The 21,641-nt window shown below is 39.1% G+C and overlaps 1 protein-coding gene across 2 annotated transcripts; it reads left to right on the top strand.

Annotated features, from left to right (window-relative positions):
* Positions 1 to 2: 2 nt before the first annotated feature.
* SDHD (succinate dehydrogenase complex subunit D) lies at positions 3 to 6,931 on the top strand. Of its 2 annotated transcripts, XM_020989764.2 has the most exons (5): positions 3 to 170; positions 481 to 647; positions 1,185 to 1,280; positions 2,578 to 2,722; positions 6,330 to 6,475. In XM_020989764.2, exons 1-5 carry the CDS (start codon positions 107 to 109, stop codon positions 6,377 to 6,379), a joined length of 522 nt encoding a protein of 173 aa, XP_020845423.1. In that variant the 5' UTR covers positions 3 to 106; the 3' UTR covers positions 6,380 to 6,475. The 2 variants fall into 2 exon arrangements, with proteins under 2 accessions (XP_020845423.1, XP_020845424.1); XM_020989765.2 differs by lacking the exon at positions 1,185 to 1,280 and having other exon boundaries at positions 4 to 170; positions 481 to 588; positions 6,330 to 6,931.
* Positions 6,932 to 21,641: the final 14,710 nt, after the last annotated feature.

Genomic DNA, 21,641 nt, shown 5'->3' on the forward strand with positions numbered 1-21,641 from the left:
CTTACTCTCCCAGGTTCCGGTTCACACCGGCTTCCGGAGCCGGGGCGCGGGAGGTGGTCCTAACCGCACCCGGGTCACCGAGTGACCTTGAGAGCTTTGGGCGGACATGGCGCTGGCGGCGGCTGCGGCGCTGCGGCGCCTGAACCTTCTGAGCTGTGCCCGGGGCCGAGGTGAGGGGGCGGGCCGGGGGGGCTCCGACCGTTATCTCTCCCGCCATGGGGCGGAGGGGTCAGCACGCCAGCGCTCTTTGGGGCCCCAACGCCCCGAGGTGACGGGCTTCCGCCCCTCGGTGGCACTGGGCTAGTGACCCTAGTGAGGACCCAGGGCAGCCGCTCGGCCCCTTCTCCTCCCCCCTGGGCATGCCGGGCCCGGAGCCGTTCCTGGGGCTGGGGCACCGAGGCGACTGGCCCAGAGCCAACGGGACAGGGGCCCCGCGCCGCAGCCTGCCCCCCAGCAGTGACCGTCTGCCTTTCTCCCCAGCTCTGCTCCTGGGCGCCCGCGTGATCAGACCCGGCTTCGCTTCAGCATCTCTGCCGGATCGGCCTGCCCCGGGAGGACGGCACATCCACCTGTCTGCCCGCCGCAGCTGTACGTCCTGCCCCCGGCCCCGCTGCCGGACCCCTGTGTTCATTACACTTCGTCCTCTGGTCGGCCAGGCTTCGATCCCCGTAGAGACAGGCCCTCGACGGTCCCGGACAAATCATCTAGTTAGGCCCCTTCATTTATGAATGAGAGAGGAGACTGAGGCATAAAGCTATGAAGTGACATGTTCAAAAATGACTTAGGTAGTTTGGGGTAGACCCACAGGTCTTCAAACTCTCAGACTCTTCCTGTTACCGTTTTGCCTCCCCTAGTGTCAACATAGGGAAACGTCTGATTTTGAAAAATTAAATATCGAAGCCTAAGGCTTTCTTTTTCAGAGACTCATTCTTTGCAGAGGAGTCATCCTTTAATATTAGGTAATACAGAGGAGTCAAAACGGTAATAATCCAAAACAGCAGATAATTTAAAACTATTTTGGGTGCATGGTGTACCATAATTTAGGTTGCTATTGAAATCATTTGGCAGTTTCTAATAAGCAATTACATTTTTTTAATTTTACATAATCAATACATTGATAATTGAGGTTTTTTTTCATGTTACCATCTCCACATGTGGAAAGATTTAATGTCTTGTTTTTACAGAAGTTCAAGTCAACAAGTCAGCAAACATTAAGTGCCTCCTATGTGCCAAGCACTACTAAGTGCTGGAGATATCCAGAGAACCATTTCTGCTCTCAGGTATCTCACAGCAGATAACTATGTACAAGCAACTATATACAAACTATATACAGAATAAGTAAAAGGTAATCAACAGAGAGGAAGGCGCTAGCATTAAAGTTCAGATTTCAGGTTATAAGTTTAGAGCCAAAAGAGACTGTAGATCTAGGCCAACCACTGTATTTTATCGGTGAGAAATTGAAGATGGGGTGGAGTGTTAACTTGCCCAAGCTCACACAGGTAGTAAATGCCAGAGCCAGGACTCAATTCAGATGCTTTTAATTCAAACTTTGAGCTGCCTCCATTCTACCACCTTTAGGCTTTTTGCTCTTAGGCCAATGTCTTATTAGATCTGGATTGCTTTGAGCCCTCTGTGAGACTACAGAAGTAGAGTGAGACTAGTTGTAGTATAGTAGAAAAGGTGTTTGGCTTTGAATGAAAAGACTTGAGTTTGAGTCCTGGCTCACCACTGTATAACTAAGCTGTATAACTAAGCAAATCATTTAGTTTCTCTAGTCTTTAGTTTTCTCATAGCATATCACATCCTTCCAGTGACTGTGGGCAGGTCACTTAACCTTGAATCCAGTTTCCTAATCTAAAATAGGTACAATATTTACTTGTTTTTAAGAACCGCACTTTGTAAATTGTGAAGTACTCTACAAACATATGAACTGTTGGGTTTTTTTTAAGCTTTTTTTCCCCTCCAAATTGAAGTTTAGACCTGATTTTGAGTCTTGATTAAACTGAGATGGTTATGGTGCCCCTCAAAAAATACTTAAGCCAAAAGTATTTGTAGCTTGTTTTAAAGTTGTTTACAAGTCATAGGATATAAAGTAGACCACAAAGTCTGCAAGTGGTATATAGACTTTGCTAGTCTCTTTGAGTTGGTTGGTTTTGAAAGAAAATTTTGTTTAAGACCTTTGGGGAGGAGGGGAGTGTGAATAATGCATGTGGTTTCTTTTCTGGGCTGCAGAAGTATATCAATAGAAAAGAGATGTTTAAAATGAGCATGCCAAATATTCATCTCCATTTACAAGGTCTGCAACAACTGGTCTCTTCTCCAGTGATCGTTTCATACCTTGCAAATACATAGGATGTTCTCTCCCCAAAAAGCAGGAGTCTTTTCTTTTGTGAGAAAATGAAAAAACCTCCAGTTTCTGTCATTTATTTCTAAGCTCCCGTTCTTCTCATGTTCTTTGTTAAATCTTCTATGCCTTTTGTTAGCTTCATAAATTGACTACTTGTGTTAACAGATTCATGTTGAGAATGTGTCCTAAACCCCCTCCCTCATGTCACATGGTTCTGGTCCTTTTTGTAGCAACCTCTAAGGCTGCGTCTCTGCACTGGACTAGTGAGAGAGCCGTCAGTGTCTTGCTGCTGGGCCTGCTCCCAGCTGCCTATCTGTACCCGAGTTCTGTGGTGGACTACTCACTGGCTGCAGTCCTTACCCTCCACAGTCACTGGTAAGCACAGTATTCCTTCTGTATTATGGGTGTACTCTGAGCCTGCTGTGTTTCAGTTGGGGGTGCACTGATTCCCCACGCATTGAAATGGTTCAGCTATTCATCCCAGTAAAATGGAATTACAAAAGCTAGACTTGGGCAATTCCCCTGCTCATATGCTGTCCTTCCCTTTTTCTCCCCTCTGTCCCATAAGAGATGGGTGGTAGAATTGTTTCTTTAATGACAAAATGGGGAGAAATTCAGAAGCTCTGTCAGTTGTGGAAAAGGGGTTGCCCTACCACTTCCTTCCTTTGTCATTGGAAACTTCATTCCTCACTTCCTTCTGCTTTTAAGTTTCACTTTTCCTGCCTGGATTTTGAGAACGATGGCCATCTAGTCAAGAAAACTTGTTTTTAATCTCATCTCAAACACGGAATAGCTATTTCACCAAGGCAGATTCATGTGACCTGAGTCTCTGCATCCTTATCTATAAAATCAGAATAATAATCTGTTTTGTCAGGCCCAACTGAGAAAATGTACACGAAGTGTTTTAAGTGTGCTATATTTATCGGTTTTTACTATTGGGAAAGACTTGTTTAAATTAACATGAAGTCAGCTATAAAATGTTTAAAGAAATGCAACTTTATTACTTTGAAATATGTAGGTTAATTAGAATATAGCTATCAAAGGTTTGGGATTTGCTTTAATTATTGGATAAAAATGAATTGCAATGAACATAACATTTGTTTGTAAATGGGTGCTTTTGAAGTGCTTGAATTAGTACATTTTGGGGGAATTTAAACTTTTTTGTCCTGGTCTCTTGTTCTACCCTTAACAAATATTTCTTCATTTACTATAAAATAGTGACAAAGCTAATAAATGGCAAAGGTAATGAGAATAGATCTAAAATTTCTACTCTAGCAGTTCTTCATCTTCTTGAAAAATGCCTACTAAAGCATTAGAGAGGCTATAAAAAGCTATGTTTTTGAGAGAAATTCTGAGAGAAAATGGTTTGCAAGTGGTTGAAAGCTGGAGTTTGGCTATAGGAATTTATTTGTTTTCATTTTGGGTTTAAGATGTGGGGCTCAAGAACACTTTATTCCTGGGGAATGAGGGTCCCCTCCCTCCTCTTCCCTAACACGCAACTACTCCCTGGTTGATGCTGCTGCTGTCTTTTCTGGTTTGGAGGTTTACTAGGAGAATCAACAATTCTATAGTTTTAGTTTGGGGTAGAAGGATAAGAAGGGATTGAGAAGTGGGAAGATTAAGGTTGAAAAATGGATAGCAGAAGGGGCAGCTAGGTGGTGTGGTGGAAAGAGCACTGGCTCTGGAGTCAGGAGGACCTGAGTTCAAATCCAACCTCAGACACATAACACTCACTAGCTGTGTGACCTTGGACAGGTCACTTAACCCCATTGCCTAGCGCCCCCCCCAAAAAAAAATAAAAAAAGAATAGTAGAAATGGGAGGAGTATTATTTAATTATTTTTCCCCCTGCATTAACCAGTTGTAAATGGCTGACTATGCAATTCATATTGTTGGTTCTGAGATTTAGAATTCTTTTACACTGAGTCTTGTTTGGTCACAGCATTCCTCTCCTTGGAACTCTTCATTGACTCTGTTGCTGAATAAAGTTAGATTCCTTAGCCAGGAATACAAATACAGTATGCACAGTATGGTGCCATCCAACTTTTTCCTGTTTGTGCCCCAGCCAAACCTGATAGCTCACTGCTCTCTGTACATGTCCTGCCTTCTTGCCTTTTTTTACATTATACTTTGTATGCCCTTCTCTGCCTGCTGAGTTCCTGCCTATGCCATTTCTTTCATGAAAACTTTCTCGACCTCCCTAGTTAGCAATGTTCTCACCTAACCCTGAGATCTCCTCTGACATTTTGTTTGTACCTCTTAGGTATTTATCCTGTATTATCGCTACATTTATATGTGTTATATACCTTTCCTAAACAGTGAGGGCAAGGAAACATCTTTGAATCCAGCCTGCTTCAATATTCTGCACACAAAAGAGGTGCTTAGTAAATGTGTATTGATTGAATAGTCCACATTTCCTGTGGCTCGTGGAGTATATTAACTGAAATAGTTAGAAACGCTATTGGTGCCTGCTGGTTTAGTTTCCCTACTATTGACTGGCATTTTAAAATGCAGTAAAAGCATAATTATGATTTTAATAATTTATTCAACCCTTTTGTTACATAAATGAGGAAACTGAACTGTGAAAAGTTAAATAAGTCCTTTAATTTAAAATTGTGTATTCTGGTAAGGAATTTCTTCCACTTAGAAAAGCCTCTGTTTAGCAGCATAACTGCTATTTCAAAATAAGTGTAAAAAAATAGGAGGAAGCAGGAGTTTGGAGCTTTTTTTTGGTTGGGGGGTGTCTAGACCTTCGATTTCCCTGGTGTAGGGAGTGCTTGGGTGCAGCAACTCCTGCTTGAGCAGATCTGCACCTGCTTTGTAATTGAGAATCTCAGAAAATAGTCTGGGTCACTGAGAGGTTTGAGGGGCCTGCCAAAGGTTACTACATAGTCAGAATGTTGCAAGAGGTTTCAGAACTTAAACCCAGATTATACTGCCTGGGAGACAGCCATCTATCTGATATACCTTGTAGCTTCTCAATGATCAGTTATTCAGGGCAAACAGTTTTTCTTGATTTTCTTTTCAAAATGTTAGGGGAAATATAGAAGGGGAAAATATATAGATAAATGCTAATATTTGCCAGAGAATAGACCCTTAGTAAATGTATGTTGATTGACTAAGTAGTTGCTAAAATATTTTCGTTTACATTCTGGTTTACTCCTTTATGCAATTTTTTGTAATACAACCATTTCTAAATAAATAACCAATCAAATGCTGTCTGAATTGTCATAAATACAAAATTACTGAATTTCATTTAGGTTTGCTGTGTTTTCAAATGCCAGCCAACAGGAAGAGAGTAAACAATGTGGAACCAATAAGATTTCTGATAAATGCTCCAATTACTATCTACCTCCATGATCCTATGTAGAAGTCTGACTCTTATTTATGTTTTACTCCAAAGAGGGCAGGATGGTGGGGTGGTGGAGAATAGGTCTTCTTTTAGCACATCACCTGAAGGGTATGCACTCCAGTCATGGACTGATGGTTCTCTCTACTGACCTGAATTATTTTAATGATTGTCTGGTTTGTACATAGTCTCTCTTGGGCTTTTCCTGTTTGATATATTAACTAATCCAAGTAGATTGGTAGTTATCAGGGCTTGTGGCCATTTCCTCCAATATAAGTCTCCCTGGGGATTGTAATCCTGAGAGTGTAGGTATCAGTCTAGTTTCATTTAGAACGTCTTGCTTCCTTCTTCCTTAGTTATAGTCCTTGTTACCATGAATTGGGTTTTTTAAACTTCTTCTCAAAACAGGATAAGAATATTACCTCCTAATTGTAAAAATTACCATGTACAAAAGTTGAAGTCACTGAAGAGATGGAAAAGATTAATCTAGGGGTAGGAACTGAGGAAGGTTATGAAATACTCCATTTGAAACTTGACTGGTTCTTGTGAGTAGCAAGCCAACATTCAAATGCCCTCTTAATATCACTTGTCATTTTTAGTTTGTACTATGGTAGAATTTTCTTTTTCTCTTCAGGGGTCTTGGACAGGTTATTACTGACTATGTTCATGAAGACAAGTTGGTGAAAGGAGCCAATGCAGGTCTCTTGATGCTCTCAGCCGTGACCTTTGCAGGACTCTGCTATTTCAACTATCATGATGTGGGCATCTGCAAAGCTGTCGCCATGCTGTGGAGCCTCTGACTTTCCTGGAAACAGAAATGATTGTACACCCATTGCCTCTGCTCTATCACATTATTAACCAATGAAAATAGCAATGAGCTCCACTGATGAGACCTCACCCGTTCTCCAGTCAGGCACAGTTAATTTCAATAATTGGTTTCTATGAGGAATGTAATCCAAGAAGGATTAGATTAAGGAAATTGTGAGATTAGCTTGTGTTCCAAGTTCTGAGAGTTACTAAGTTGTCTCAGGATCTCACTAGGTTTATATCTTGCTTAACCTTGTAAGCTGCCGCATTTCAATTTACTGATCTCTTAATTCAGTTATTCATCATCCTTTTGTGACTGGATTTGTCCAGTAGCCCTGTCCCTCTTAAAATGCTTCTTGTTCTTGGGAATACGGAGCAAAAGAAGACATTTTGTTAATTCATATAATAAAAGATTTGTAAGAAAGGAAACCATGTGTTTTATTTTGAGAACCTTTCATCTCTTTATACACAGCTCACATGTCTTCCCTGTTACATGGTTTAAGGAAAGCTTGATGTTGAGGGAGTGCTGATGCCTATGTTCTTCTTATTGTTAATCTCCTTGGTTGTACTAGGACTAGGGTTCCATTTCCCATTTGCCAAAATGGAGATTAATTTTCCCAGAAAAGCATAAAAGCTTGGCCTCTGCCTCTCTTGATGTAGATCCCTGGTCACTAAGGGTGTAAATAAGCCCTCCTCACATGGAGTCAGGGCTTTTCCCACTTGGTGGATTTCTGAAGACTATGCAAGTTACCATATCTTGTCATGCTGACTAGACAGTTACCGTATGGATTTGAGGGACGTAAGTGCTGTGGTTGCCCTGTTGCATATTCTTGCTATACTAGGATTGAATAAACCTTTTGTTAACTGTTCAGTGCCGTATGAATGTTTCCTATCATCTCAACATCCAAACTCAGTAAAGTGCTGGTGTTAAGTTCCCCCCTAACGCCAGTTTGCAAGTCTTAAGAGAGGTGGGAGAGGAGCAGATTGTACGAGCTGGAGGCAGCCGAGTGCCTGGAGCCCAGATTGGGGACGAAAGGATTTCTAAAGGTAAGACTGGCCAAGTGTTAGGAACAAAATTGTGGAGGTGCAAACTGGTCCAAACATTTTTGGAAAGCAGTTTGGAATTATGCCATGAAAGTGACTACAATGTTTTGACCCAGAGGTTCTCCTTTGAGGTGTGTAACCCAAGGAAGCCAGTGGGTAAAGGGAAGATGCCTGTATACACTGCAAATGACGGGAATCAAAGCAAATAATCATCAGTTGGAAAATGGCTAAACAGATATGAGTGTAATGTACGATGGTAGCCCGAGTCTGGAAACATAACCCTGATGCTCCGCAGAGAACGTAAGCTACCTTGAATAAATGTGAACAGCAAAAGAGTCTGTAACTGTCCCATGGGAAAACTTGCATGTGACCCTGGCCCCTCCCTGGCACTGTGCTTTCTTTGTTCTTTTTCTATATAATACGACTTGGCCTGAGGTTGGGTGTGGAAATCCACCATTCTGTCCTCTTGCCAGCAAGGACGGGGCCTCTTTGAGTAAACTCCCCCAATCAACCCTAATAAAACCTATTAAGAACTAAGTTGGTATGGGCCATCCTTTCTTCGGCATCTCAGTGTTCTCTCAGAGGGTATGCCACCCTATAATTGGCATAATTATAATGGCAGAACAGATTCTGCCCCTTACAGATAGAATGCTAGTTACTGTGTTGTAAGAAACAATAAATATGAATATAGAGAAGCATGTAAAGCATTACAAAGCAATTAATAACTAGTAAAGTGTTAGGATATAAAATAAATCCACTAAAATTATTAGCCTTTACATTACAAACAAAACTCAAACAAAACTCAGCAGAAAGATAAAAATAAATTGTGTCCAAAATAACTATAAAATATCCGGGAGCCTACCTATCAAGAATTCCTGCTACCTGGGAATTATATGAATACAGTTACAAAACACTTTGCAGAAAAAAGACAAATAATTGGAGAAATTAATAGCTCACAGTTGGGCTGTCAATAAAAATGACTGTACTACTTAGGTTAATCAACAGGTTCAGTGGTATACATTGGTGAAAGGAACTAGTGTAGGCTTCTTGGTAATCTCAGCCATGACTGCCAATCAAACCACCAGAGGATTACCTTATATAGGTAAAACAGTGAATTGGGATCTTGGCAGCAAATTTCCCAGCTAACAATACCCAAGATTGGAAACTGATACAAGTATATAAAGACAAGTCATTCCCTAATAGATAATATGGTCAAGGTATTTGAACAGCTTGTTTTCAAAAGAAATGATCAACCACATGAAAAAGTGCTCCAAATCGCTAGTAATAAATGCAAATTAGAACAAATTGGTTTTCCCTCATACCCATGGATTGCTAAAAGTGACAAAAAAGGAAAATGACAATTGGAGTTTCTCTGAGGGCATAGATAGGCACACTAATGTTCTATTGGTAAAGCTATGAGTTGGTCTGATCGTTCTAGAACATAATTTGGAATTACATTCCAAAAGTTATTAAGCTGTGTTTACCTCTTGACCCAGTGATATCACTGTAGGATTATCTCCTAAAGGGATTAGAGACAAGAGGAAAGAACTTGAATCTACAAAAATAGTGGTATAACAAAGAGCTAGAAACAAAGTGTATCCAACAATTGGGAGGAAAGGCTGAATAAATTATGGTATAGGAATGTAATGGAATATTATTTTTCTGTAAGGAATGAAGGGATGGAAAGACTTGTTTGAACTGATAAAAAGTGAAGGGTACAGAACCAGAACAATTTATAAAATGACTACAGCATTGAAAGGGAAAACAGCTTTAAAAGATTTGAGAACTTGATAAATGCAACAACTAACCATGACTCAAGAAGACTGATGATGAAGCATGTTTCCAAACTCTTGATAGAGAATTGCTGGATTGTAGTAGATACAGAATAAGACATACCAATCAAATTATCGAGTGGATACTTTATGGAACTTTTAAAAATAACATTCATTTGGAAAAATGAAAGATCAACAAAAAAAATAATAAAAAGAGGTAGGAATGAAGGAGGAACAACAGCACTTGTAGACCTCAAACTACATAAAATAATAGTCATCAAAGCCATCTGGTGTTTAAAAAATAAAACAGTAGATCAGTGGAACAGATTAGACAAGGGAGAATCAGAAACAATGTGAATCAATAAATCAGTGGTCAATAAACGGAAACAAATAGGAAAGAATTCACTATTTGCTAAAAATTTCTGGGAAAACTAGAAAGCAGTCTGGCAGAAATTAGGCTTAGAGCAACACCTTACACCATATTCTGTAATACAACCTAAATGGTCATGTTGCCTTAATATTAAAGATTATACTATAAAATAATTAGAAGAGAAGCTGATCGTAGACATTTGACAACCATGGGTAGAAGATATATTCTTAAACTATGGATAGAGAGAATTACAAAAAATAAAATACTAGTAAGTCCTAATTAATACAAATAATGAATCCCTTGAAGTTGTGTTATTGGAATTTGCATTTCATATTTCCATTGGGCTGGAACTGAAAAACTTATGCACTAACAAAATCAATACCCCTAGGTTGAGAAGGGAAGAGGTAAAATGGGGGTGGGGGAAATCATTGTGTCAAATTTCTCTGATATGGGTTTGGATATAAGATATATAAACAAGTAAGAAATATACACATACACGTAACACATGACCAAAAGGCCTTTCCCAATAGAAAAGTCAAAGGATATCAGTGGCTGTCCATTCTTGAAGAGGACCAACATGGCATCACTGTGTTGGAGACTGTGGCAGGTCAGACCAATATGAGCTCAGAGCACTTTACCACAGGTCAGGCACAAATAGTCCATAAGAACATTTGGGGTGGAGATGTCTCTGAATTTGTGCATCTCCCATTTCTTTTGAGTGACTGTGAATCTGCTTTGCTCGTAGAGCACATCACCTCGTTCTATGTGAGTGAACTATGCTTGGGTGGTCCTTTGACAGCGTCTCCTCTTGACCTAGTGATACCACATATTACGCAATCAGTTCCGAAGTTCTTCAGAGAGACCTTGGGAGTATCCTTGCAATGCTTCTTCTGATTACCGTATGAGGCTCTTTCTTGCGTGAATTCTCCATAAAATATTCTTTTAGGCAAATGTGCATTTGGTATCCGAATAATGTGGCCAGTCCATTGGAGTTGTGCTCTTTGCAGTAGAGTTTGAATGCTTGGCAGTTCAGCTTAAGAAAAGACCTTAGTATATGGTACCTTATCTTGCCAGGTGATCTTCAGAATCTTCCTAGAATTCAGATGAAAGCGATTCAGTTTCCTGACATGGTGCCAGTATAGTCTAGGTTTGCAGGATATGAATAAATAGTTCCCACTTTCCACATCATTATGTCTGGGGCCGTATTTGAATTAGATCATGCTGTCTCCAAGCCTGGTTCTCTATCCACTCTACCACATAGCTGCTCCTTTAACAACAAGGCTTTCCTTTCTAATGGATCTGAATGGATCTTTAAATGCCAGGGTACAAAGTATAATCCTTCCTGACTCACCTACCTGCTTTTACTGGCATCTCATTTACCAAGGTACATTGGGGTTGATTTCCTCATGAGATGTTTTGAAGAAGTGAAACAAATTATTAGTCCATATTTCAGGTCCTTTGTGAAGAATTTTTTTTGAAAGGTTGGGAGGCAGAATGGTGCAGAGGAAAGATGTGCTCTGCTACTCTGCATAACCCAAAATTTGTGATTCAAACTAACTCCTTTCACACAAGAATAAGTGGCCTTTTGATTTGCTCTTCACTCAGTCTCCTCAAATATATCACATCTCCTTGATAACAATAACATTGTTAATAGTAATACTTAAGGTATCCGTAGGCATACTGAAGTCAGCTGGTACCTGTTCTTCAGAGCTAATTGTTAAAATTTCTGCTGTGAGCATTTACACCTTGGAAATTGGCAAACACTACACATCAGGAAGAGCAGCTGGGTGGTACCACCACCCGACTTCAGATTCAGTATGAACTCACTGCTTCCCTTCATCCAGATTTGAATTCAGGTCTTCCTGACTCCAAGCCTGCTACCCTATCCGCTGTACCATGTAGCTGCTCCTCTGGGTTTCCTTGTTAATGGGAGAGATTTGAACCCTGGCTCTGCTATCTACTTTCTATGCAGCTTTGGCCAAGTCTCATAGCTCAACCAACTAACCAAGCAAGTATTGATTAGGTGCCTGCTGTGTGCCAAGCACTCTGCTTAGAGATGAAGTTATAAGTACAAAGAATGAAACATTCCCTACTCCCAGAGAGCTTATTTTCAGATGGGTGACCCTCAGTTTTTCTATCTAAAAAGGAAGGGTTGGATTAGATGATATCTAAGGTCTGTCTTACCTCTAAACCTGTGATCCTATCATCAGACCTCATCCACAGCTACCACAATACCCTCAAAATTACCTTGCATGATCCAGAATTTGTGATTTAAACTAACATAAAAACAAGTGGTCTTTTAATTTGCTCTTCATTCCGTGTCCTCAAGTATACCACATCTCCTTGGTAACAATAACATTGCTAATAATAATACTTAATGTATCCATGTTTTCCTTGATGTGAGATACAATCAGGAACATACTGGAGTCAGCTGATATCTGTTCCTGAGAGCTGATTGTTAAATTTTCAGTGTGAGCATTTACACCTTGCATAAGGAAGGGCAGCTAGGTGGTGCATTGGATAGCGTTCTAGACCTGCAGTCAGTAAGGCTCATCTTTGTGAGTTCAAATCTTGCCTCAGACTCTTTTACTTGCTTGGTGACCCTGGGCAAGTCACTTAACCTTGTTTGCCTCAGTTTCCTCATCTATAAAATGAGCTAGAGAAGGAAATGGTAAACTACTCCAATATCTTTGCCAAGAAAACCCTGCAGGGTTTCCTGACAAAGAGTCAGACATGACTGAAAAATGACTGGACATATTAGGACTTGATTTATTGTTATGATGATTGTCTAGAGTAGACATAAGAAAATCATGGAGAAAATGTTTAAATTGAAAAGTGTGTCATGCATACTTTTTCCCCTGGAGAAACAATTGTTAAACATTTAGAAACATATCCCAGACACACGGGTCCACCACTGCCAATCTCAAACCTTCTATTAGTTGATGTTCTAGGTGAAATTCTAGGTCCAAAAAAATTTAACACCTGTTGGCCAGCCTGATCCATGGGCCTTTCAGAACTTAACTGGCTCTTTCTTGGATGATACCTGAAGAAACCCTCACCAAAGCCCAGTCAGAGCTAGCAATCCATTTGTGTAGTCTTGGAGAATCCAAGTCTGCCTTCGTGTTACAATGAGATATTGGAGGAATGCCCTAATGGGCAGCAGGGTGGCTCAGTAGATAGAGCAGCAGGCCTGAAATTAGGAAGATCCAGCCTTAGACACTTGCTAGTTGTGTGACCCCGGGCAAGTCATTTAACCCTGTGTGCCTCAGTTTTCTCATCAGTAAAATGAGCTAGAGAAGGAAATGGCAAACCACTCTAGTATCTCTGCCAAGAAAACTCCAAAGGGCTTTCTGACAAAGAGTCATACACAGCTGAAAAATAATTGAACAACAACAAAAGCCCTAATATCTTATAGAGTGGGGGTAGGATTGGGTTATATGTTTGTTTTTCACCCTATCACATAAGATATTGGGTTTAGAATTGAAAGGAATTTTTGAAGTTATCTCGTCCAGTCTCTTCCTTTTCTGGATGAGGAAACTGAAGTCTACAGAAGCAAGATACTTTATACAAGGTAATAAATGAAGGGTCAGGATTTGAATCCAGAACATCTGATTCTATATCCAGTACTCTTTCTGCTGTACCACAAAGCCTAAATGTCTGTGTCATTATTAAATGTGTTGAATAACAATTTTTTCAGCATCCTCTAAATATTACCAGTCTCCCTAACTGACAAAATGCATGACCCTGTCTTTGTGAATTTGACGGTCATACAATTTTCCCACTAATTTAATTTTGTTTTTAGATGTCATGGGTACAAGGAGCACCTTTCATTGGATAGTATTTACCTAGGACTTCATAGTGGGGCTAGGGTCAGGACCATTAAGTTCTTTCATGGTGTAGGTGTCCAAGGTTCTGACTGAAGCTCCCCAGTTTGGGGAATGGGGTCGGAATGGGTCTGTGACTGAGAAATCATTGCTCAGTTAGGGGTCAGATTTTCAGCTTACACAAGCTAAGTCCTAGAATTAGATAATAACAAAGCTAAAAGGGTAGGATGTGTGTGTGTGTGTGCGTGCATCTGAAGAAGTTGGCTTGAATCCAAAAATCAAAACAAAATTCAAGGGAAGAAAGACAGCGGTGGCAGAAGATTATCTCTGAGGTTTGGGCTTCAGGAGTTCCATACCAGTGGCTCCAAGAAGCTGTAGCATGCTCAGTGGCCACACTCCAATAAAACTGTCTTGGCAGATGGGTTAGACCAGGTTGAGGATAATTAGCAGGTCCATAGTGAGTTAGGGGGGTGTCTACCCTAAGTGTATGAAGACTTACCTCAGGGGAATGGGCAGATGAGAACAATTTATTCCAACAGCCATGAAGGAGGCTGAAGCAGGTGCCTTGGAATGTGTTGAGCAGCACTTCTTGAACTGTGGGTCATGACCCCATATGAGGTCGTGAAAAATTTGGTAATAGCAAAAGGTTTCTTGAACACGCAACAACCAAAAATTAACTCAAAATCAAATGCGTAATGAATCTGAGGTGTTTCTGGCAGCACATACCCGTGTAGCGTCCTGTGACTTCACTGCAGCCTTGGTTCTGAACACACAACATGCGCACTTGGCACTGCACATGCCATCTTGCAATGAAACGTCACTGAACACTGCCAGAAACACCTTGGCTCAGATTTGAGACTATTGTATGTTATGAATTGCAGTGTTTTTACTGTACATACAAAGTTTTCTGCTCTTACAGAAACATAATAGTTTAATTACAGAAGATACTTTAAATATTTTCCTACCATCATTCCTCAGCATGTAAGTATCAAATTAGTATGTCTTTGGATTGTATTACGTTAGAATGTTTGATTTTTAAAATTGCTGTTATCTCCTTTTACAGAAACATAAGTGTTTAATTGCAGCAAGTAAAGACAAAAACCTTTTAATAACATTTCTCCACCATCACTGCTGTATGTGTAAGTGTGAACATCAATTTTAAAAATTAAGCACAAATGTAATTTCATAAACTAAAGCTAATATTCATTTGAGAAATTATTAGCAATATATGTTTATATTTTAGGACAAAAATTATTTTTGTTATGGATAAGTGGCTAAATTTTGACAGAAGAGGTAAAAATGCTGATGACAATGTGGTAGAGTCTTCACTACCAGGTTGTGGTACAACTAAATTGACAAGAAAAAGAAAATATGTCAAATGATTTTTGCATTATGGATTTACTTCTAATAATGATGATGGTGTGGAAAAACCTCTTTTGCTTAATTTGTAATGAAGTTTTGGCTGTGAAGAGCATGAAACCAGCCAAACTAAAATGTCATCTTAATACCAAGCATGCAGCATACTGCAATAAATCAAAGGAATATTTTGAACGACTTTTAAAATCTTCAAATAAAGAAAAACAATATTTTCAGAAATTTGTTACTGTCAATGGAAAGTATTTACTTGCATCTTATGAAACTTCTTATTTAATTGCAAAGACTAAAAAGGCCTATGCAATAAGAGATTTCGTATTACCTGCTGCTATTAAAATGTCATAAATAGTTCATGGGGGAAAATATGGGGATGAAATTTGTAAAATTCCTTTATTGAAACTACTGTTTCCAAAAGAATTTCAGAAATTGGTAATGACCAATTCCAGTAGCTTATTACCAGGCTTAAGAGCAGCCCAAAGTTTTCAATTCAGTTAGATGAAACAACTGATATTTCTAACACACCACAGTAGTTACTTTATCTAAGATATGTTTATGAAGGAAGCATACATGAGGAATTATTGCTTTATTGCCCTTTGGAAGGGCACACAAGAGGGGAAGACAGATATCTTAAAGTTGATACATTTTTCACAAGTGAAGGTATACAGCGGAAAAATTACATTGGAGTCTATATAGATGGTGCTGGAACAATGATATAGCAAAAGTTAAAGCTCGTAGCAATGAACATATCAGTTTTACTCACTGCATGATCCATTGGGAGGCACTTGTAGCCAAAAAAAAAAAATCACCAGAGTTAGATGTTGTGCTTTGTGATACTATCAAAATCATTAACTTCATTAAAAGCCATGCCCTTAACAGTCGTTTGTTTTCAAACCTTTGGAAAGACAAGGACTCCAATTATAAAAGCTTATTACTACGTGCAGAGGTAAGGTGGCTCACAAGAGGGTGAAGTTTAAATAGATTATTGAAATTGAAAGATGAAGTTGTTATATTTTTGACTGAGCAGAAATCCGATTTGGTTAATTTCTTTCATAATGACTCATGGCTTTCAAAACAAAATTAAAATTTGTCAGATATTTTCTAAAAACTCAATTATTTAAACATGTTGCTTCAAGGAAAAAATTGTAACATATTTATGTTAAAAGATAAAATTAAAAATTTTATTGAAAAACTGCACATATGGAAGAATAGAGTGGAAAATGGGTCTTTAGAAATGCTTATAGCTACAGACAATTTTGTAATTGAAAATAACCTTCCCAAAGATTTAATTGTAGCAGTTATAATTGATCATTTGAAGTGCCTGGAGATACAGTTTCAGAAATACTTCCCTTCAAATTTTGATTCTAAAAAACGAAGTTGGGCTCATAAACCATACTCAACTGAAACAAAAAGCATCAGTCATCTGCCATAAAAGATCAAGAAGAATTTGTTGAGTTATCAAGCGACACAGGTTTAAAAAACTTGAGTTTCCTGAAAAATAATTAAATAAATTTTGCCTTGGAATTAGGACAGAATTTCCAACAATTTCTGAAATGGCTCTAAACATACTTCTGTGATTTGTACCACCTATTTAAGCGAAGCCATGTTCTCAGCATTGATGATTATAAAATCAAAATACTGGTCGACTCTGAAAAACGTTGAAGATGCTCTACATCCTGCAGTATCAAATATTCTGCCAAGATTTAATTCTCTGTGTAAAAATAAATAAGCACATCCATTTCATTATCAAATATGCTTCCATCTTTAATAAGTGGTAAAATTATATTTATACCAAACAATTGTTTTAAAATAAATTTCTTTATGATTATTATCAGTTAATGTTTGATTTGTATTCTATTTTATATACCTATATGGAGTTGCATAAAAATTTCTCAGGGAAAAAGGGGTCACAAATGGAAAAAGTTTAAGAAGCCCTGGCTTAGAGCTTGGTCATTTACTGTATCTCAGGCCATTGCCAGTTGTCCTGACTCTTGTCTAGCCACTGGACTTCAGTGAGAGGAAGTACCTGCTCTCAAGAAGCTCACATTCTAATTAAGGGATATGACACATACAGGAAAGTCCAGCTTCAGGGCAGATGGAAAGGTCCGGCACCCAGCACGAGTTGTGAAGCCTGATAGACTTTAGAGAACAATGACAGAGCAGGGATCCTTGACCAGTCACAGTCATGAAGGAGACAATGGGTCTGAAATTTGGAGTGGCGCTCTGGGTATTACCTCAGGAAGGAACAGGAACAGGCAGGGGTGGGCTTGGGTGAGGAGCCAGTGTGTATATTGAAGAAGGGGCCTCCAGTTCCTGGTGGGAGCTGGGCAATGGGAGCTAGTATTGAGGAAGAAATGCCTGCTGGGCTCTTTGATACTCTTTAACATGTGAGGGGTAGGTGGGTTGGAGAGGGAAGAGGAAAGGTGATCGGCTCCTCATAGGAATCCCTCTTGCTTTGCCCTTCTGCTATGGCTTGTTTTCATAAATCCTTCCATTGATCCTTAGGATAACCCCATGATATAGGTAATTTTGAGGGGTAGGAAAGGAGTAGCTGTGATTTTATTCGTGATTTAAAAAAAAACAACTCCCTTTGCCAGTGCAAGTCAGCAAAACCGACCGTTTTGTTGTCCAGTGATGTCTGACTTTTCATGACCCTGTCTAGAGTTTTCTTGGCAAAGACACTGGAGTGGTTTGCCATTTCCTTCTCCAGCTCATTTGACAAATGAGGAAACTGAAGCAAACAAGGTTAATTGAGTTGCCCAGGATCACAGAGCCAGTATGTCAGAGGATTTGAACCCAGTTCTTTCTCACTGTGAAGTCAGTGGTAGATCCACTATAGTATGCTGCCTCTTAGGTAACAATAATGATTAAAATGTATATAGTACTTTAAAGTTTTCAAGGTACTTGATATACTAGACTCACAGCTCTGCGAAGTAGGTTCCATGGGTACAGTTATGTCCATTTTACAGATGAGAAACTGATACCTAGAGACATAGCTAGGAAGTGTCAGAGGCAGGAGATGAATCCAGGTCTTCCTGATTGCAAGTTCAGCAAACCCTCTACTATATTCACACGGCATTTCTAGGTCGCATGAGTACATTGCCCCTCTCTTAGAGATGAAGGACTGGGGCCCAGACTGGAGAAATATTTGACCAAAAATCACGTAGCCAGTAAGACTTGAATTCACATCTTCTTATTCTAAGTAAGGCTACCAAAATCAAACTTTTTTTTTTTAAAGTCCAGCATGATATGCCAATAAGAGGCAAACAGCTACTATGGTAAAATATCAATCAAGCTAGTGAAGTACTGTCTGGTTGCCAACTCTGAATCTAAGCCCAGTGCTGTTTCACCACATTTTGCTGCCTCTTAACGCTATGGAGCCTTTTCCTGTTGGGCTTGGTGCAGTGCAGAGAGAACCTTGGTTCTAATCCCAACTTCACCATTTATCTGTGTGATTTAGGCAAGTTCCTTCACCTATGTACCTCAGTTTCCTCATATGTAAAAAGAGAAGGTTAGGCTGAATGACCTCCATCGTGACTCCATGAGCCAATCACATGATTTGATGTTCACCATTGCTTAGGAAATACTGATGAAGCTGTGCAGGTAACCAGATGTGAAATGCATGGGCAGTCTATACTGCTAGGTCCCAATGAGTGCTAATAATGACTTCCATGAAATAGTCCCATGTATTTGAAGTTTTAATTATTATAACTATAATAATAAATATTATATTTCCTATATTATAACATTATATAAATATATTCTCTGTACTGTATGTAACTATATTTCAAAATTATTTGTCTTTACAGTATTGTTATTATATAAATTGTTCTCCTGATTCAGCTCACTTCCCTCTGTATCAGTTCCTAAAAATCTTTCCATGTCTTTTTGAAGTCATTGATTTCCTCATTTCTTATAGCACAACAGTGCTCCATCACATTCACATACTACAGCTTATTCCAACATTCCTCAAATGATGGGCATTCCTTTAGAGTCAAGTCTTTTGCCACCAAAACAACAATAACAATTTTTAGAAATTGATGCAGAGCAGAATCAGAAGAACAATTTATACTATAACATCAATATCATAAAGTTGGAGTAATCTGGAGGACTTTTATAAACTGATGAAGAAGGAAATGGGCAGAATCAGGAGAACAATTTATACTGTAACCATATTGTCAAGACAAACCACTTTGAAAGCTCCTTAGATTGTAAGCTCCTTGAGGGCAGGGCCTGTCTTTTGCCTCTTTCTGTATCCCCAGTACTTATCACAATGCCTAGATCATAGTAGGTGCTTAATAAATATTTATTGTATTGAACTGATTTGAAAGCTGTTTGAACTATGGTCATTACAGTGACTAGCCATGATTCCAAAGGATCAATGATATAACATGTAATGACAGAAAGGTGATGAGTTTAGGGTGCAGAAGAAAGCATTCATATTTTTGCATACAAACCACAAGGGTTTTGCTTGATTGAATATTTGTTGCAAGGAATTTATTTTTCTTTTCTTCCCCTCCTCTCGCTGAAACGGGGGTTGTTTTTAATTTTTTAAAAATGGAGAGGTTGGGGAGTGGAGGATTCTGCAGATAAAGGACATTGCATGAGCTTCTAGGTGAGGCCACTGTATTGTTAGTTTTGCTTCATTGTTTTAGTTGGTTATGAGACCACTCAGGGAGTAGGGAGATTTGTGACATAAAGACAGAACATACCAATAAAACCTTTTTTTTTTTAAGACTGTTTTCTATTCTCCATTGAGAATTCTTACAGACTTGAGTTCACATCCAATCTAACCAGAGTCTTTACAGCAGTGGCCAATAAGACACAGTAGGCTGAACTCCAATGAAAGGACAGTCAGTTTTGCTCCAGAAAGAACATTTAAGGAGGACTAGCAAACACTGGATTTTCAAGAAAGTTCATTGCTCTGTATAGACATATGATATCAAAATGACTTATATATTGAGAATAGAATCCTTAACCATAACCCTGAAGACACAAAATAAACAAGTATTCCTGGAGAGAGGGTGAAAATAGATTACCAGTAGCTTGACTTTGAAGGAGCTAAGGGGCCCAGTCAATAGAACATTGGAATTCAAATTAGGAAACCCTGGAGTTTGTCATCCTGCCTCAGTCACTTATTAGGTGTGGGCAAGTCACTTAACTTTTCTCAGCTTCAGTTTTCTCATCAGTAAAATGGGATAACAAAGTTGTTGTGAGGATCAAATGTGGTAATACATGTAAAGCGTGTTGCAAACATTAAAGCACAATATAAATGCCTACTGTGATGGTGATGATGATTTTAGGAGTCTTCTTTCCTTACCATCCTTATAAAAATCATGTTTATCAGTTGACGTGTTTTGGAATGTGGGATATAACGAATCTCCCTTCCTCCACTCATCTTCAAACAAAAATGTGGATCTAACAATTCTTGTTGACTAGTTTGAAAAGGTACCTTTGTTTATTTATTGTTGGAGCTTAGGAAAAGGAGTTGGGGGAGGCACTTTCACTGACATTCAGATTTGGCAGATGAGAGCCATTGGAAAAGACCCTGATTTTGAGAAAGATTGAAGGTAAAAGGAAAAGGGGATGGCAGAGGATGAGAGGGATAAATAGTGTCACAGAAGCAACAAACATGAGCTTGGACAGACTTCAAGCCATAGTGGAGGACAGAAGGACATGGCGTGCTATGGTTCATAGGGTCACAAAGAGTTGGACGCAACTGAATGACTGAACAATAACAACAACAAAGAAGTTGAAGATAAAATATTGCCTCAAGGGTAAAGAATTGATCCAAACTAGATCCTGGAATGTGACTTGACTGGAGGTAGTAGGTGAGGCTATTAAGCAAGTCTAGAAGATCATAGATTTTGATCTACAAAGGACTTTAGAGGTCATCTAGTCCAACCCTTTCCTGAGGTCACTGAATCCCAGAAACATTAGGTGACATTTCCAAGGTCACAGGAAATAATGAGGGAGCAAATTGTAAAGGAAGGATCTGAACCCAGATCTTCTAACTGCAAATCCATTGTAATTCCCTCCACTTTTCTTTTCAAATGGTGTAGGAGAGTAGAACATTCCTTGGCTCTTCCACCTTCTCAGAAGACAACATAGCAGCTTCATAGCTGACTCCTAGGACAGGTTTTGACTGTTAATTCACATCTATTCTTTTTAAAGGAACAATTGTACATCTTATATTTTTAGTGTAATTGTTAAGGATTCAGTTCTCATTGTATGAGTCATTTTTGGAAGCTTTGCACTTTTGTCCTAATAAACAAGCATCTCCCCTCCCATTCGTGTGCTTCACGTTCCATAATTAATTCCATTCATACTCAAAAACTGCGTGTGTTTATTGGGTAGAGTTCAGCCTACTAAGAGGCTTGTGCCTAAGATATTACTGAGAGTACTTAGGGTGAATTTAAGTGCCTAGAAAGTCTCCATATAATATCAGTTACTATGCTGGATAAGAAATAATGAAGATGATGACTACAGAGAGGCATGGAAAGAGCCACATGAACTGATACAGAGTGAAGGAAGCAGAGGCAAGAAAACAATATATAGATGACTACAATGTAAATGGAAAGAATGACCACAATAAAAAAAAAATTCATAAAATTATAAAGAAAAAAGAAAAAAAATTAAATAAAATTATAAAGAATAAATGTGATTCCAAAGAATGGCTGTGAGAAGACACCCCCATTCCATTATAGAAGTGGGAAGAAGGCAACAAATCATTTGTATAGCACCTTCTATGTGCCATG

This window comes from Phascolarctos cinereus, unplaced genomic scaffold, assembly GCF_003287225.1.
Source record: "Phascolarctos cinereus isolate Bilbo 61053 unplaced genomic scaffold, phaCin_HiC Scaffold_726;HRSCAF=1367, whole genome shotgun sequence".
NCBI classification, from domain to species: domain Eukaryota; kingdom Metazoa; phylum Chordata; class Mammalia; order Diprotodontia; family Phascolarctidae; genus Phascolarctos; species Phascolarctos cinereus.